The sequence below is a fragment of the Psittacula echo genome, assembly GCF_963264785.1.
Source record: "Psittacula echo genome assembly, chromosome: 1".
In the NCBI taxonomy this organism is placed as follows: domain Eukaryota; kingdom Metazoa; phylum Chordata; class Aves; order Psittaciformes; family Psittacidae; genus Psittacula; species Psittacula echo.
Window position 1 is genome coordinate 47,420,715 of NC_137735.1, and position 15,852 is coordinate 47,436,566.

General features: G+C 39.8%; 1 protein-coding gene across 1 annotated transcript in view; it reads left to right on the forward strand.

The window, feature by feature from the left end:
- DCHS2 (dachsous cadherin-related 2) overlaps window positions 1–11,468 on the forward strand; it is a gene marked incomplete at both ends in the record, with an annotated part of 115,252 nt that extends 103,784 nt beyond the window's left edge. The window contains 5 exon segments of the mRNA XM_080631943.1: window positions 314–444; window positions 1,918–2,204; window positions 5,891–6,029; window positions 8,849–11,299; window positions 11,302–11,468. Coding sequence (XP_080488069.1) covers window positions 314–444; window positions 1,918–2,204; window positions 5,891–6,029; window positions 8,849–11,299; window positions 11,302–11,468 — 3,175 coding nt within the window.
- Between the last annotated feature and the right edge of the window lie 4,384 nt (window positions 11,469–15,852).

The following is a 15,852-nucleotide window of genomic DNA, read 5'->3' on the forward strand; positions in this document are numbered from 1 at the left end:
TTGAAGGGGTCTTGATAGCTTGTTTATTTCATTTGGTATGAAATTGGGTGAAACGAATATAAATTAATACTTTCTTTTCTTTGTATTATTTTGTCATGGTCTTGCCACCTATAATCTTCTGGACATTTTTCCTGCAAGAAAAAAAAAAAAGCTCTAGACAGTCAACCTCACAGAAAGATGGAATTAAAGAGCTGCAATGAGAGGCAAAAAGGGCTAACCTTTTGTTTTGTAAATTTTCCCCTGCTTATAGCATCAGTGAATAATTCAGTGATTTCTGACCAGTAGTGAAAATTACTGCTTCCTATAATTGTAGGTTGGTTGTGCAAGCTGCTGATAAAGGAAACCCCAGACTTTCTGCTACAACTATTGTACAGGTACAAGTGTTGGATGTTAATGACAATGCTCCAGTTTTCCAACCACTAAGTGAAGTGGAGGTCCCAGAAGGTAAGGGTGATAGTACAGCTAAGTTTTGTTAGGACTGGGATTTCTCTGATGATAGTGCTTTTAGTGATTGGTGTAACCAAGCAGCTGTAGTAAAAAGCATAATGGATCGTATTGATACCAAAATATCTGCTTTTGTTCTCAGAGGCATTATTCTTAATCTTCAGACATTGTATTTAAGAATTGTTTGGAACAAAACCATAGGTAATTCAGAAAGAGGGAAACAAACTCTGCAAAAATATGTCTGTAATCTGTTCTTTTTGGACTTCTGTGTCATATTCTTCAGATGTCTTCAGTTTCTGCTTTTCTCCAATAAAAATACTTGGTGTTAAACCCAGCATTGCTAGAAACTAGACATTTTGAACTTCATTGTCATGAAAGAAATAATTTCTGTAAATTTGAATGGAGTATTAAAATGTTATATAGCTTGATCCAGTTGATGATCATAAAGAGGGGGACCCAGCACCTCCTGAGTTCCCATCTCGTACATCTGGTATGTTGTGTGACAGTAGCTCAACTTTTGCAGACCTTGAGTCTTAAGCCCAGTATTTTTAAATACAGGCATTATACGTGTGATACATTAAGATATACCACAGAAATTCTATAAAGATTTAGGTGCTGAAATTCCAGTACTCCTGCTAACAAAAGATATCAAGGCTATCTTTCTATTGATATTTTTTAGCCTTTCCTAAATTCAGCTCCCAATGACAAGTAATGACAAGTATGGGAGTCATGGATGCACGGCAACTCTAAACCATTGGCTACTTATTCAGGTTTTTGTATTCTGTTTAAGAATGCTCACTGTAGGACATTGCACAGCATGTTTTAGGCTTAATGCCCCAGGCATTCAAATTAGAAATGGTTCAGTTTCTGTTAGCTCCAGGGTTTCTTAGACGATCACTAATAGGTTCAGTTTGCAATCCCTAGTACTGTCAATTTGGCACACGACAAAAGGTGTCTGTATCCAGTTTCTCAGCCAAGACTATACCTTGAGCTCCTAAAATTTTTGTGCCACATAGGTTCACTGGAGGTCTCATTTCTCTCTGGCAGCTTTCTCCTTTGGAAAAGCTCAAGAATTGCATTCACTGGTTCTACACAGACCAGGAGACTCTGAGGCCCCAGTTAAATATTCTTGTGGAAGTTTGTAACACTGTTCAATAAATTAACATCACCTAAATGCTTGTGGAAGACCATGCAAGTGCCTGTTGCTGGTTATGGCTACACTGGATCTGCGAAAGTCTGAAGAAGACCTGAATTAAAATTGAGATAAAGTAGATGTATTTGAAGAAATCCACTGCTGTTTCCATAGCATTTCTGGATATTGCTGTTACTCTAAAACACAAAGTCAAAATACACCAAAAGCTAATACAGAAAGATTACATATATCAAAGATTCAATATTACAAAATTGGCAAAATCTTCAGAAACTGTAACGTCATCTTTTAGCTATGACTTACTCTGAAAATTGTTGTTTCAGATGCCCTACCTGGTTTTATAGTGACTCGGGTGTCAGCAAATGATGCGGACTCGAGGCCAGCACTTCAGTTTGGTTTTATTTATGATAATAGTCCTGGAATGAAATTTGCCATGGATCAACACACTGGTGTTATCACAGTGGTGGAACCATTAGATTTTGAAGAAACTGCTGTGTATAAGCTGAGAATTATAGTTTCAGATTCTGTGCATCAAACAGAAGCAGAACTTACCATCCTTGTTTTGGACGTCAATGATAACCCACCAGTGTTCACTCAGGATTCATATCAGGTGGGAGCATGGCAAATGGACACCAAATATGTGATGTCTGTCTTTATATGATGATAAATAGTAGGAGTGCTTATATTTGTCTTGTTTATGTTTTCTTATAAATGCATTTGAACACTGAGGAGAAAGGTCTCTGCAAACTATTACTGAGCAGAAACAGAGCAGAGCTCTTCTGGGAAACGCCAACCCCTTCCTGGGAATTCTGCTAAAAGGACTGAGGGAATTGTTCAGTTTTCATGTTTGTGGTTTCTGACTTCAGAAGGAAAGTGGTGTGAATGCTAGCTGTACTCCATCACCACTCATTCATTACTAGAAGTTACTAGAGACAATTTAAACCAGTTTGGAGAACAGGGTCCGGTGCTCAGAATTCCCTCTTCTGAGGCAATGGTAAACAAGTTGGTACATTTATTCTGGCCCCATTACTATGGCATGAATTTCTGCCATTTCAGTTAGACAGCTTCACAGAGGTGTAGCAAATGCCCGTGGTAGATTATGCACATATAGTTTGTAATATGTAACCCTGCCTCATCACAATGGCACTCATCCAAAGAGTGAGGCATATGAGTTTTGACCTCCCCAGCATTGGCTACTAGACTGAGAAGGGTACAAGGCTCAGCTTTTAGACTTCTGGACAAGCATTTGAAATGCTAGACTGTTGTAGAAGTCGTTGTCCAACACTGTTTTGAAACAAATCTGATTTAGTGACATGGACAACTATGGGCCACTAAGACAATTAAGGGAATTGCAGCATGAATAGAATAGGAAAAGGATAGACTAGACCAGAATAGAATATTTAGTTGGAAGGAACCTACAGCGATCATCTAGTCCAGCTGCCTGACCAATTCAGGGATGACCAAAAATTAAAGCATGTTGTTAAGGTCATTGTCCAAATGCCTTTTAAACACTGGCAGGCTTGGGGCATTGACTGCCTCTCTAGGAAGCCTATAACAGTGCTTGACCACCCTCTTGGTAAAGAAATGCTTCCTAATGTCCAGCCTCAGCTTCTCCTAGTGCAACTTTGAACCATCCCCACGCGTCCTGTCAGTGGATCACAGGCAAAACAGATTCAGCACCTCCCTCTCCATGTGCCTTCCTCAGGAAGCTGTAGAGAGTGATGAGGTCACCCCTCATCCTCCTTGTCTCCAAACTAGACAAGCCCAAAGTCCTTAGCTGCTGCTCATAGGACATGCCTTCCAGACCTTTCACCAGCTTCACATCCTTATACTGTGGGGCCCAGAACTGCACACAGTATTTAAGGTGAGGCCACACCAATACTGAATAGAGTGGGATAATCATGTCTGTTGACCAGCTGGTTATACTGTGTTTGATGCACCCCAGGGTGCAGTTTGGCTTGTGCAGTTTGGCAGGGTGCACTGTGCCCTTGGCTGCCAGGGCACAGTGCTGACTCATACTGAGCCTGCTGTCAACAAGGACCCCCAGACCCCTGAAAAAATGAAATATATGACATGCTTCATGAATTTGGGTGTTGTCCTTGCACAAGAACCATGCTAATCTGTGTCATTCCAATTTTAGAATAGGTGCTGCCGAAGCAAGCATGATATCCTACAAAGCTCTGAAGGGTAGGCTGCTAAAAGGATTTTGCCCTGACTTCATCAGCCCTAAGGCTATGGGGCTTGGGTTAAGTCTCAGCACATGTAACAGCTTGGAATTACAGTTAAGGATAGGAGACAGACAAAATCTGAAGCTCGGGTGAAGTTAGGCTCCATAGGAAAGGTGAGGCTGCCAAAGGAGTTGTTTCCTTAGGACTTGTGTGGAGCTAAGCCCTGCAGCTTAGGCTCAGGCCCTAGAGAGTCTAGAACATGGATAATTCAGCTTAGAAAATAGAAGGGTCGGGGATGATCTTACCAATGTGTGTAGATACTAGTGGGGGGAGTAAAGAAGACAGAGCCAGACTCTCCTGTGTGGTGTTCAGTGGCAGGACAAGAGGCAGTGAACACAAACGGACGTACAGGATATTCCATTCAAACATCTGGGAAAACTTTTATCTTTCCCTTGAGCTCTGACAGTGACTAAGCACTGGTACAGGTTGCCCAGAGAGTTTGTGGATTCTCCATCCCTGGAGGTATTCAAAACTCAACTATACATGGTCGTGGGCACCCTGCTCTAATGACCCTGCTCTGAGTAAGTGCTGGAAAAGATGCTCCCCAGAGGTGCCTGCCAGCCTCAGCTGTTCTGCGATTGTGTGAACTGAGCTGCTTGCTTGACTTGGTGCTTTCTGTGTGTGGTAGATGTGCTCAGAGCCAAAAATATGAGGCACCACAGAAGTGGTGGATTTAGTAATGCTTCATTTATAAATCTCAGACAGATTTAGTCAAGAAATAAGTCTAAACATTTGTCTTAGTAAAGAAATTTCAACCTCTGAGCATGTGCAGGCACAGCAGTTTAGTCACTTATCTAAGTATAGGGCAGACTGTAGGCACCTGTGAAACTTTCAGGTGCCTGAATTGTCAGGATTTGTGTAAATTGCCCACTTAAACTCATAAGTCTAAGTTCTGGAAAAAAAAACCAAAAAGAAGCACTATTATTGCTCAAGTGATTTTTAGACCTTGCCTTGAGTTTTCCTCACCCCCATCTGTGTCTGATTTTGGACAATAGTTTAGACAAGTACGTGCTTGTGCAAGTGCTAGGAATTTTTCTGTAGATCAGAGCAGACATTGAAGGCAGGGTTATTAACTGATGCAAAACAGTGCAGCTCTATTGACCATGCTAACATAAACAGCTGAGCTTCTCTCCCCACAATCCTTATGTTTTGATGTGTTGCTTGGGGGGTAAGATACACTGCTTCTTTTTGGTCGATGGTACGTATAATTCCCTATTCATCATCCTGTAATTTTTACCCTTTTGTTGTCCTTTCAAGTGTTTTAATATTTATACTTTTCATATATTCTTTCATATATGTTTATGGCTATTATATACATAGACTTTCTCTGTTAAAATTATTTAAACTAACACTTGAAATTATGACAAAGGTAGCTGCTGTATCATACTGTTCATTTGAAACTGGATTTATAAAATGGAAGGAAACTTCAGACACGAAAGTACAGTATCTAGATTTCAAATAATGGAAACTCTTAAGAAGGGAAAGGATTTTGTTGGTTTTTTTTAGATTATATGAAGAAAAAAAGGGAGCATTTTGAAAAACTAAATTCTAGGAATAATCCAGTGATGATTAAGTGCTTTTATCTGCTGGAATTTTCAGGGTATGCATGTTGTTTTTTGTAATGGTCAATCATGTACTAGGGATGGTGACTGCAGATGTATTCTGTGTACAACAATCAAGGTGATTCTACAAGCAGGGAGTAAAGCCAATTTTAGTTCCAGTCTATTGTAGGTATTCTTTCCATTAGCCTATTATTCAAAAAAGAGATTCAGTGATTCTCTGAACTCATTGTCATAATGAACTAGATGGATTTTACTACTGGTTAAAGTTTACTATAAAATTTGGCTGTATTGTATGCACCATTTTCAGTATCTCAACTTTTCCAAGTTTTATCCCAGAAGAAAACAGATAGATTAATTTTTTTCAAACCTGAGAACTGTGTTTGGGTTTGTTTTGTTGTCTTTTTTTTCCTAATGAGATCCAAGTGAAAGAAAATGCTCTTTTTTTTTTTATGTTCAAAATCTTTTATTAAACTCTATCAAAACTATAATTTTGCTTTATATGTCAGGTGAGCTTGTCAGAGCTCATTTCTATGGATGCCACTGTTCTGACAGTCTCTGCTGTGGATAAGGATTCGGAGCAAAATGGAGTGATTTCCTACAAAATCCTCTCTTCCTCTGAGGGATTTTCCATTGATCACAAGAATGGTGAGTCTGTAAGCATGGTTTATTACTTCGGCTTTTTCAACGTAAATTGAACAGTCCTATTGTACTTCCTCATCTGTTGCCAGTGATCACTTGTGTTCTGGAAATCTTTGGAGGCAAAAATCCACCATATGTTTTGGCTAAATCTGCCATTATCACTGAAGAACTGATTGCATTGAAGGCTGGAGTTCTCAGTTTGTCCCTGAACCATGCACAAGGCAACCAGCCACAACATCCTGTAGGTGTTATTCTTCTGATGCGCTTTGATAGAAAAGTTGCTGTATGTTTTGCATTGATTCATAACATTTCAGCTCATATATTAGATTACATTCAATTTAAGTTCATACTTCCTATTTTTTCACTGTAAGTTGAACTTATATATTAATAACTTTATAATAATAATATTATATTATATATAGATAATATTATTAATTTATTATATAATATTTATATATATATAAATATTATATTATATATATTATCACTAATAATATTAATGAACTTATATATTAACACATAATGGAGCTTCTCTACTGCTTGGACAGTATGTTTTTAATATTGCATCTTTACAGAGCTTATGTTATCTTCTAATCTTAAATGGAATTTAAAATTTTTCTAAATTGAGAACACTCTCTCCAAAGTACATAATTTTTTCTTCAATAGTTACGAGATTTAGCAGTTTGAATTTTCTGGCCTAATACCATAGCATTCTGGGAGAAGGAATAATGCGTGTCTCTTTATATGTATATGAACATAAGATTTTTGGGAATATCAGCCTCAGAGATTACTAGATGCTGCAAAAATTATGTGCAACTGTTCGTTCAGTGAGCAAGTTCTTATCTCTTATTTGCTTTTCCTACGTGTTTACATGAGGTGAATTTTTGAATGCGGTGTTTGTTGAGTGATGTTGACTGCAAACACTGAAATACAAATGTTTCACCCAGTTAAAACAGTTTTATTTTTTACCCATTTTTTTTATTCTGTAACCTGTCTTTATGTTTTGCTAGTGGCTGTTTTCCACTGCAATCAGAAAATTGTCATCTCTGGTGCTTAGCTATACACCGTGAAGGGTGAAGTAGAAATAGATGGCTTATGAGCACAGAGTCATTTAACGGTTTGGGTTGGAAGGGACCCTTCAAGGTCATCCAACCCCCATGTTCAGATAAGCAATTTGAATGAAACATGTTTACATAACTTATTGGCAAACCTATCTAAATAACAAACAAGCCCATAAGGCTCTTACTGGGCTGCAAGTAAAACAGAAGAACTAATGACCTTCAGTAATGAACTTGCACAGCATAGCTGCTTCTAATAAGGAACCCCTATTTCCTTAGCTTTGTTTTAGTTTTTATTTTATGTATTCTGCATGTTCAGTCTGTTACTAGGAAGAGAAATTTTTGCTGATCTAAATGCAGTATGTGTGTTTGATACTGCATCATTGTGGGTAGGACTTGGCTTTATAGCATAAGCTATGATTCATAGAATCATTGAATAGCTTGGATTGGAAGGGACTTTTAAAGATCGCCTAATGCAACCCACTGCAATAAGCAGGGACAGCTTCAACTAGATCAGGTTGCTCAGAGCCCCATTCAATCTAACCTTGAATGTTTCCACGAATGTGATGTTCACAAGTTCTGTGGGCAACCTGTTCCACTCTTTCACCACCCTCATTGTAAAAGATTCCTTATTTATATCTAGTATGAAAATACCCTTTTGTAGTTTAAAAACATTACCTCTTGTCCTATTGTAACAAGTCTTGCCAAAGTCTGTCCCCATCTTGCTTGTAAGCCCCCTTCAGTATTGAGAGGCTGCTATAAAGTCTCACAGTATCACAGTATCACAGTATGTTAGAGATTGGAAGGGACCTCAAAAGGTCATCTAGTCCAATCCCCCTGCCAGAGCAGGAGCACCTAGATAAGGTTACACAGGAATGTGTCCAGGTGGGTTTTGAATGTCTCCAGAGAAGGAGACTCCACAACCTCCCTGGGCAGCCTGTTCCAGTGTTCCGTCAAAAGTCTCCCCAGAGCCTTCTCTTCTCCAGGCTGAACAGCTCTAGCTGTCTCAGCCTGACTTCATAGGAGAGGTGCTTCAGCCCTCTAATGATTTTTGTGGTCCTCATCTGGACCACATCCAATGAGTATTTTCTGTGCTGAGGACTCCAGAGCTGGACACAGTATTCCAGTTGGGGTCTCACCAGAGTGGAGTAGAGGGGTAGAATCACCTTCCTTGACCTCATTTGACCCGCTGGCCATGCTTCTCATGATGCAGCTTTCTGGGCTGTGAGTGCACATTGTCAGCTCATATCCATTTTTCATCCAGCAGTACCCTCAAGTCCTTTTCCACAGGGATGCTCTCAATCCCACAGCCTGTACTGATACTGGGGGGTTGTCCCAACACACATGCAGGACCTTGGGCTTGTTGAACTTCATGAGGTTCACATGGGCCCACTTCTTATGTTTGTCTAGGCCCCTCTGGATGGCATCCTGTCCCTTGGGAGTGTCAACTGCACCACATAGCTTTATGTCATCGGCAAGCTTGCTGAGGTGCACCTGATCCCACTGTTCCTGTCACTGATGAAAATATTAAACAGTACTGGTCCCAATACAGACACCCTGGGGGACACCACTCATCACTGTTTTGTACCCAGACATTGAGCCATTGACCCAGTACTCTTTGAATGCAAGAGAATTACTTTGGGGTGTGCAGACATTATAGTTGAGTCATTTTCAAGTATGATTAAATAGATGCAGCTTTTGGAATCACATTTACTTGCCTTGGTGAGTGTGAAGTGTTGGCTTTTATTAATTTTGTTTTATTTTCAGGTTCAGTGTTTGCTACGGGACCAGTGCCACAACTGGGAAAGATTTCCATTATTCAGCTCCTGATAGAAGCCACAGATGGTGGCAGTCCGGCTCTGAGTGCAGTTACCTCTGTAGAAGTGCATGTAGAAGATGTAAATACCCATGCCCCTCAGTTCACAAAGGTTCTGTACAATCTCAGTGTGAGTGAGAATGCCTCAGTTGGAGAAAGTGTCCTCATGTTTTCAGTCATTGACAATGACTGGACACATGAAAACATGTATGTTGAATACTCTATTATTGGTGGCAATGACAAGAATTTATTCACTGTGGAAACAAGTGTCATGGAGTCAGAAACATCCTACAAACTTGTTGGCAGTCTTGTTTTGATCAGTGTTCTTGACAGGGAAATGTCGTCTTCTCACCGTTTGGTCCTCCTTGCCTCTGATCATGGAACACCCTCCTTGAATTCAACTGCTATTGTGCTAATAACTGTCCTGGATGTTAATGATAATCCTCCAGTATTTAGCAGCCCAGAATACCATATTCATATTAAAGAAAGCATCTCTGTAGGTAGTCACATCACTGAAGTCTCAGCAAATGACTGCGATGCAGGCACTAATGCAGAGGTCACTTACACTATCATCTCTGGAAATGACAGGGGACATTTTCGCTTAGATGGGAAAACAGGATCAGTGGATTTGATGAAAACTCTGGATTATGAGGATACCATAAAATTCACTCTGATAATACAAGCCACAGATGGAGGAGCTGATGTAAAAAATGTGGCTTTTTCTGTTGTCCTTATTAGTGTCCTAGATGACAATGATTACACCCCACTGTTTTTGTTTCCCAGCCTGAGCTGCACTGTCAGTGAAAATCTGCCTACCTTTTCTTTTGTGTGCTCTGTTAATGCACTGGATTTTGATAAAGGCTCCTATGGACACCTTACCTACTCCATCCGGTCATCGTGTTTGGCTCATCGTGAAGCTCCCAGAGACCATGATATGTTCTTCATTGATCCTTTGACAGGAGATATTCATACAAAGCAAATGTTTGACTATGAAAGTAAGAATAGGTACTGTCTCATAATCCAAGCAAAAGACAAAGGTGACTCACTGGCTACCATTACAGTTCAGGTAGATATTGAGGGGAGGGATGAATTTGACCCAGTGTTTACACAAGATCAGTATTTCTTTAATCTCCCTGAGAAGAACGAAGCAGGCCAGTTGCTTGGCAGGGTGACAGCATTGGACAGTGATGGTGGACTGGATGGAGTTGTTACTTACTCTCTGCTAAAAACTTCTCCATTCTTTTCAGTGAATAAAACCAGTGGTAATATTTATTTGACTCAGACTGTTCACAGGAAGAAAAATGGCAGCAAAAGGAATGATGATACCCTGGAATTGTTGGTAAGAGCTCATAGCCCCAAAACTGAGTCCAAGTTCACAGTATGTACTGTTTTGGTAAATGTTTCCAATTCTCCTCAGAGTTACCCGGTAGTGTCAGCCTACAACCTAACCATTAGCATTTCGGCCTTCTTGATAGTGTTGCTACTGCTTGCAGTCAGTCTGTCTGCACTTATTATGAGATGTAAGCGGAAAGATCTGCTGAACTCTTGTGTGAAAAAAGAAGCATCATGCTCCTCAGCTACTGATGTGAATTTAGCCTGCAAAGATAAGGACTGCCAGAAAATCCATAGTACCGAGAGCAGTATGCTTCCCATGGGTGCCATAGCAGAATGGCTGAGCCTAGCAGGAATTGGAGAGGGAGAGGATGATAATGTCCCCTGCAGGCATTCAGACTCCAGTGGCCATGGTTCTGCTGGAGGAGAGACAACAGAGGATGAGGAAATCAAACAGATCAATGAGCATCCTTGCAGAATGAGTGACGGCTCAGCACTGAGTGAGTGTGGCTCACGGGTACCAGACTCGGGGATCCCAAGAGAGTCTGATCAGCTCTCCTGTCAGTCTGGAGAAGCAGCTGTTGTGGCTACCATACAAAGCACGGAGAGCATGAAGGCCATTAAAAGAGGGGGCAGAGAAGAAGCCTGTGACACAGCCTATGCACGTAAAATGTCATCCCCAACATATAAGAAAGTTGGAATAAAAGAGAAAGACATAATAACAGACCTCACAAGAGAGTATGTCTTAATGTCAGATAGGCAGGACTCTGGGTATGATTCACTTGCAGCTCTTGGCACCTGTGATGAGAGTCCTGGAAGTGGTTATAACTGGGATTATGTGCTCAGCTGGGAACCCAGATTTCAACATCTTGCGTCAGTGTTTAATGATATTTCAAAACTGAAAGATGAAGACGTGCACACTCATAGCTTTCCTAAGGAGAAGACATCTCTTGTTTTCCCTCCTCCCTTGATAACATCAGTAGCTCAGCCTGGCATAAGGACAGTGCCACCACGAATGCCAAATATAGTATCAGGACAAGTGTTTAAAAAATACCCTCATACTCCCCTTATCTTGGATACCCTCCACCAACCATGACTCCAAGTTTTTCTCCTTCTCTCTCTTTACTTACCATGCAGACACCTACTGCTTCTCCAGTAATGTCTGATGGGAAAATGATAGGAATGTGTCTTATCGATCGAAGCCATGAACTTGCAACAGAGGAAAAAATTCAGGTCTAGGTTATTAACTGACAGTGGATTATGGTAAAAAAAATAAGGCTTAAAATGTATTTTGTTACTGTTTAAAAAGCAAAATATGCCAGTCAGAGCTATATCAACAGTATTATTTTTGTTTTCATGAGCTGAAAAGGTTAAAATATAAAATAGCTGCAAACTTGGTAACTATCCATCTTGTTCTTCCCAGAATTCACTGTGAGGCCATGAAGCTTCTCCTCTTTCAGCTCCAAAAACCTGTGGTAAATCACGCAGCCAGTTGCCTGATAACCAACTTGACCAATTTTACTGTTTTTCTTATAAAATATATCAATAACTACTAGCAATTCTTTTCTGTGGAAAAACCTTATTAGCATGCTGGTGGGTTATGACCACCTCTGTGGTGGTACTGGAAGAGGGTACTAGAGGCATGTGTAAGTACAGCAGGATTGGGGATGGGCAAAGAATAAAGTGAGGATTCCTTCTGAGCTCTTTCTCAAGTGTTTGCCCAGGCTTTCCACATCTCAGCCCCTGGGTCACAACAGCCTGTTCGGCTTGGTACAGTTTCATCATCTGCCATGGCTCCCCAGTGGGTTTTCTAAGCTGTCTTTGTGCTGAGGAATCCCACTTAGCAGTTTTGTGGATATTTTGTTTATCTCCTGGTGTAAAGCTGGCAAGTAATGTGTATCTGAATAATAATGGATCACCCTTGGAAAACAGATAAAAGGTAAAAGCAGCCATTTTCTCTGTTACTAGATCTAAAATAGAAACCTACTGTCTGTCCTATTACAGAAGTTGTCCTGGTCCCCAGGCATCTGTGGGAATAGACAATGTTACAATTCTGAAGGGCCTCTATGCCTCTACCCTTGGTTTCGGTCCTGTGCTGGGCATATCTCTGCAAGACCAGATAATCTGGCCTTGTTTGTTGTATGTATCATACATATGGCAATTTGTGTATGTTTGTATATCCAGACACATGCACATGCCTATACTGCTGTGTATGCTTGTATATTGTATCAGATCAATAAAATACACAGAAAATGCATCTAAAGGAACTCTTGTTTCTCTTCAGTGTATATGAAAGTCTTTTGCATCATATGTATTAAAATTGGTCTATAAGGAAGGGTCTAATTGTTGCCCGGGAATCTGTTATAAGTTGGATGTGTACAGAGGTGTATATTATACAGGTCATAGCAGGTGGAGGAAAAGCATACAGTGCTGTTAGACTGAGTGATCCTGTGCTATCAGCATCGTGTGTGCAGTGGTTTTTGTCATTTCCTCAGTCATACACGTCAAGATTTGCAGACTGCGGGCTCATGACCTGTCTTTGAATAAGGTCCTGTTTCTAAGGCTACACCTGCACTATCCTATCGTGTTAGGATCCATACTGCTCTGCCAAAGTGCTTCTTTTAAAGCTGACATTTGTTCTTTTTACTGCCGTGGAGTATGGAACAAGACATAAGTTAGAAACTCTTCAGGATAGACAAATATTACTAAGAAAGGAGACAGTGTGATAAGTTTTATAGTCAGACAAAACCCCATGCCAGGAAGAGGAAAGCAAAGAGGAGGAGTCATTCTCAGTTTTTATATGAATGTGGAATATCAGTTTAAGGCCATTGTTTCAGAATGAACATTATTCTCCATCTGTTAACATGATGCAGTCTACAGCCTGTTGGCATAACTTGTAAAGTAATTTCTAATAGAATGAGAGGTGTTCTTTGTGGTGCTCAGTTCTGTGCAGTTACAGTTTCAGGAGGCACACATGGCATACAGAACTACCTTTTCTATATAGTCAACAACTTAGCTAATCTGATTTTAGTTTCAGGTGCTAATGGTCAAGTGGTAGCTATTGCCCAGAGGAGCAATGATGCAAGCTGTCCTGATAGGGGTCATCTTTCCAATGGGTGATTGGTGGAAGAGTAAATGCTTTACACAGGAAAACTGTGTTTGGTCATTCACAGTGATAGATGTGAAGTGGCAGCTAGGGCCTCATTTCATGCATAGAATCTAGGCTAATGGATAAGTAACATTTTCCTCACTAATATTGCTGTTGCAAATGAAATACTATTAGCATTAGAAGGCATTCAGTCATCACATTAGCACAAGATTTGGAACTCACCGTGCTAATGTGTGCCCACTTCCTATAGCTCTGCTTGAAAAGTGAGAAAACCCTGTTTCTCTTTGTAACTTCTTTGCTCCTTCAAATGCAGCTTGTCTTCAATGTCTTTTTGAAAATATTAGATATTATTTGCATTCTATTTATCAAGCGCATGACATAACCAATGCATACCTTGTGCTCCTTTTAAGCGTTACAGAAATCTTTTCCTTGTCTCTTATGTATTTGTTCATTCTGTATCAAATGAGAAAGGATGCTTAGACAATATATTGTTATTTCATATATAGTCAAGCTTAAAAATGTGACCATTTAAACAAGTGTCTGCAATAAATCGTGTAGTTTTTTTAACCTTAATGTTTTTTTTCCCTAAGCTAACAGTATAACTTCTATAATTTACCACGAGTTTAATATTAGCCTGCCTCGAAGAGGCTGTGTTACTTTGTAATGCTGCACACCAGTTTTAGCACTTTGGAGAAGGTACAGAACTTGTTAGTGGAAAATCATATTAAGCTCAAAATGCATAAGCTATAAAATAAAAGACAGTTGTCTCTTCTGGAATTTTGGCTGCCTGCCTTCTGGATTTGCTTGTTGGCAGCCTTGAAAACACTGGTGTAAATCACTACCAAATGGATATAAAAATTCCATCTACCAGTAGTAATCATTAAATTGATGTTCAAGCAGATTCCTGTACAAAGAGGAAAAACCTTTATATTTTCAGGGAATCCATAATTTACAGATTATAAAAATATGTATACTTATTTCCTAGAATGATACTAAAAATGCTAGTTCCCTACACAAGTCCAAATTAGTTTGTATTTTATCTTCATCTATAGTCAGGAATTGTCTGTTCCTAAAGAAGTTTTAGATAAAAATGAATCATCACTGCTAAGTCTATGGCACCACCATATTCCTATTATCATTTACATTTGGTTGCCATCGATTCTCTGTGCTGTATTTCACTTGTTTTCTTTAACTGCATGTAGTTTCCTGAAGAACTATGTCTAACTTTTCTCTTTGGGACACCTATAAGCCTATAATGTTACTAGAATATCAGACTGATGATTGTGCCTGTATGGCCTTCTACACTTCGTGGAGTCAAAGGTCAGTTGGCAATCCAGTTGGCCATCGTAGGTGTGCAGGGCCACTGGGATTAGACCTCCTCCCAGTGCATGCTGGCTACATTGCTCTTTGAAAACCACCCCTCTGAGGGTGAAGGACACAGAGGAATCCTTACAGAGAGAGAACTGGCACTGGCTGGCTGAGAGTGAAGGGTGGTGTTCCTTAAAATCCTGTAAAAACGCTAATTGGAGTAGGAGGCGGTTGCCACTTTGTAATTGAATATACCCTGGTGGGAGGTTTATATTTAGTGTTTGGCTTACTTTGCAAATGAAATGGCTTTACAGCTTCTTGCTCTTAGTATCTGGCACAACAGAATCAACTTACTATGGTGTTATGTGGCATAGTTCCCTGTAAATGACCTGGTTGAAATAACTAAGGTGTTGCAGAATCAAATTGAGTATACTTTTGGGTGTTATACAGCTGTTGCTCTGCTAGCTGTTCACTAGCAAGTATACAAACCCTAATGTATATTCATTATGTATATGGATTTGGATGTTCAGATCTCGTAAGAGGAGCTGGAGTCTGGCATCTAGATCCCCTTTGTGACTTTGAAAATTCCACCATAAGTACATACAACATTTTTTAAAAGTTTAGGAAAAAGGAGGATCTAAAACTTACTTATTTAGACCTGTGCTTTACATTGGTGCTAGAGCTATTCCTCATAAAATGTCAGATGCTTTTCTTCTAAAATGTGTAAAATGTACTGTAATAGAAAAGCATCTGTAAGGAATACAGAGAGACGTAAGGGTAGGGTAGAATTGAAAAATGGTTCTGTTTCTGACAGGTTTGAGTTACTTGAGCAATGTAGAAAATACCAAATCCTTTAACTGATGATGGTCACAAAAATAAAAATTGCTGCCTCATTATTGTATAAATGTTTGACTGACCCAAACAAGTCTTGTCCTGAATGAAGCATCAGATGCCAGACCACATGCCTGAAAATGCAGCTGTCATGGTAAAGGACTGAAGTGATCCACCATGGTATTCAAAACTTCAGCTGAAAATCTCATTATAATTAGAAAACTCAGATTTCTTGAATATCCTGTTCAAAAAAGAAAGGATTGCCACACTAAAAGCCGCATTAAAACTGTCAGCCACATCCATGTCACTTTATCTGCTTGAATATAACCTTATGTTTAGCTTTCTTTTTAGCGTATTTAGCACAATCCTGGCCAC